Source organism: Parasteatoda tepidariorum, chromosome 9, assembly GCF_043381705.1.
Source record: "Parasteatoda tepidariorum isolate YZ-2023 chromosome 9, CAS_Ptep_4.0, whole genome shotgun sequence".
NCBI lineage: Eukaryota > Metazoa > Arthropoda > Arachnida > Araneae > Theridiidae > Parasteatoda > Parasteatoda tepidariorum.
In genome coordinates this window covers 42,696,163-42,698,388 of record NC_092212.1, presented here as the reverse complement: position 1 = coordinate 42,698,388, position 2,226 = coordinate 42,696,163, and the positions used below count along the sequence as shown (strand labels likewise).

Below are 2,226 nucleotides of genomic sequence, written 5' to 3'. Positions count from 1 at the left end.
GTGGGATAATATCTTAATAAATTAAAAATTCATAAACACGGACGACTTAAAGCACATTTTCAAACTGTGCAGGAAAGTAGTGTTATTTTTTTAAGTGCATTTGTTTAAAGGCACCACGATCATATGCAGTTATGTTCTAGTTTTTTTCGTTTTTTTTTTCTTCATAAAAAGAGCTGAGGTGATGAACCAGGTGAAATTTTCAAAGTGGCTATAATCAGGGTAAAAAGAAGTCGCATCCGAACTATTTTATTAAAGATTTATTCGAATATTTATTTATCCATTATTTTTTGCCTTATTTTACTTACCACTGCCATATTTGAAACAAAAATCTTGCAAGCATATTCAAAACTAATGCGACCAGTTTATGTTATTTTCCCTGATTAATTAATATCCCTGAAAATGCAATAAGAAAAAAAGGATAGGGTATACTTTGTGCTATGTAGACTAAATAAGAATAAAGACGTGAATGAAGCACAAATAAAAGTGCAAAATGGACATACTATAGTTTCGGTTCTATGAGCAAGAACCTTCCTCAGTGTCTAAGCACCAAATGATAATTGAGAAATAAAGAGACAAACACGAGCAAAGTTTTTCAACCAGTAAGGACGGAGGAACAAGTTTGATGAATATAATCAAAGAAGGGACGTAAGAAACAGGTGTGATGAAGTTTGGCGGGAACAATTAATTGAATAATGCAAACAAATAAATTGATTTTGAATAAATTTGAGCTTGAAATCGTTTTCTCCTCTGTAAATATGCTAAATTTCACTAACCTTAAGGACTCTATTGCTGATATTAATAGCTGGAGTATTTATCAGATCATGTGGTCATGGGTATATTTTATGTTTTATTTAACCGGTGGACATTTCTGATTTTACTACTATCAACGTTCAACTCCATAGCTTGGTAATTTTGAACCCATCCCAGAAGACAAGGGAATTTCTGGATCAAGCATTGGGACAAACTAACATTCGTGAAGAAATTTTTCATGGAATCACCAACATTTCCGTAACATTGAGAGGAAAATCACGAAATCTACCCATAGTATGACCGATTGCAAGGGAACTCTAACCAATGATCCATCTACCATGGTAGATTTTTTACATCAGCACTGTGGTCGGTGCAAGCCGGATGCGGAATTCATATCGACTAGCCATTGCTGGGGTTCGAAGCAAGCCATCTCATTGGAAGGCGAACGCCCTATACCCTGAGCTACCACAGCTCTAATTTCAACGGTTATATTTTATATCCGTCGTTGAACAGCCGACCCAATTTTTGGAATTACGACTACTAATGTTCAACTCCGTAGCCTTGTAATTTTGGACCAATCCAGAAGACAAGGAAACTCCTGGATTAGTATCCCCAGAGGTATTGATTTGTTATGGGAACATGGAGGAGTTTGCGACTCGAAAGATTTGACGTGCATCAGTCACCATTTACTACACGGGGGATTTAGAATTACTTGGTATTAGAGACCCTGTGGAACAAAACACTAGAGAAGATACACAGAGGGCAGTTATGATTCATTTTCGAGACACAGTTTATCAAAATTCAGATGGAAGATACGAAGTAAGCTTACCATGGAAAAAGGATCATGCTTTATTACCGAATAATTATGGGTTGTCTCTTAAAAGATTAAAATCTACTAACAAGAAATTAGAAAAAACGGGATATGAAAAGAAATACCAGCAAGTTTTTGATGAATGGATAGAAGAAGAAGTGATTGAGAAAGTTCCACAAGAAGAATTGTCAATTAAAGGTACACATTACCTCCCACATCGCCCAATTATTAAGGAAAAGTCAACGACAACTTCTTTGAAAATCAGACCCGTCTTTGACGCTTCAGCCAAGAATCCGAACTTCCCATCACTAAATGATTGTTTAGAGACTGGAATAAATTTTATTGAGACAATACCATCCATTTTGGCTCGATTTCGATTGTATGAAATTGGTGTTATTTCTGACATTAGAAGAGCATTTCTGCAAATCTCTCTAAATGAAAGAGATAGGAATTATTTACGATTTCTTTTGATTGATGAACAAAATGAACTGAAGACTTATAGACATCGCCGAGTTGTTTTCGGTCTAACCAGTAGTCCTTTCTTATTGATGGCTGTCATTCATCATCATCTGTCCAAACAGACATTCAAGATACAATATTCTGAAGAACAGTTGGAAAAACTCCGCAACAGTTTTTATGTAGACAATTGCGTAACGAGTGTACAA

The 2,226-nt window shown here is 35.5% G+C and overlaps 1 protein-coding gene across 1 annotated transcript in view; it reads left to right on the top strand.

Moving 5' to 3' along the window:
- Positions 1–1,518: 1,518 nt before the first annotated feature.
- LOC122270724 (uncharacterized) overlaps positions 1,519–2,226 on the top strand; it is a 9,364-nt gene continuing 8,656 nt past the window's right edge. Inside the window, exon 1 of the mRNA XM_043049203.1 lies at positions 1,519–2,171. Within this exon, the coding sequence (XP_042905137.1) occupies positions 1,519–2,171 (653 nt within the window). The remainder of the gene's footprint in view (positions 2,172–2,226) is intronic.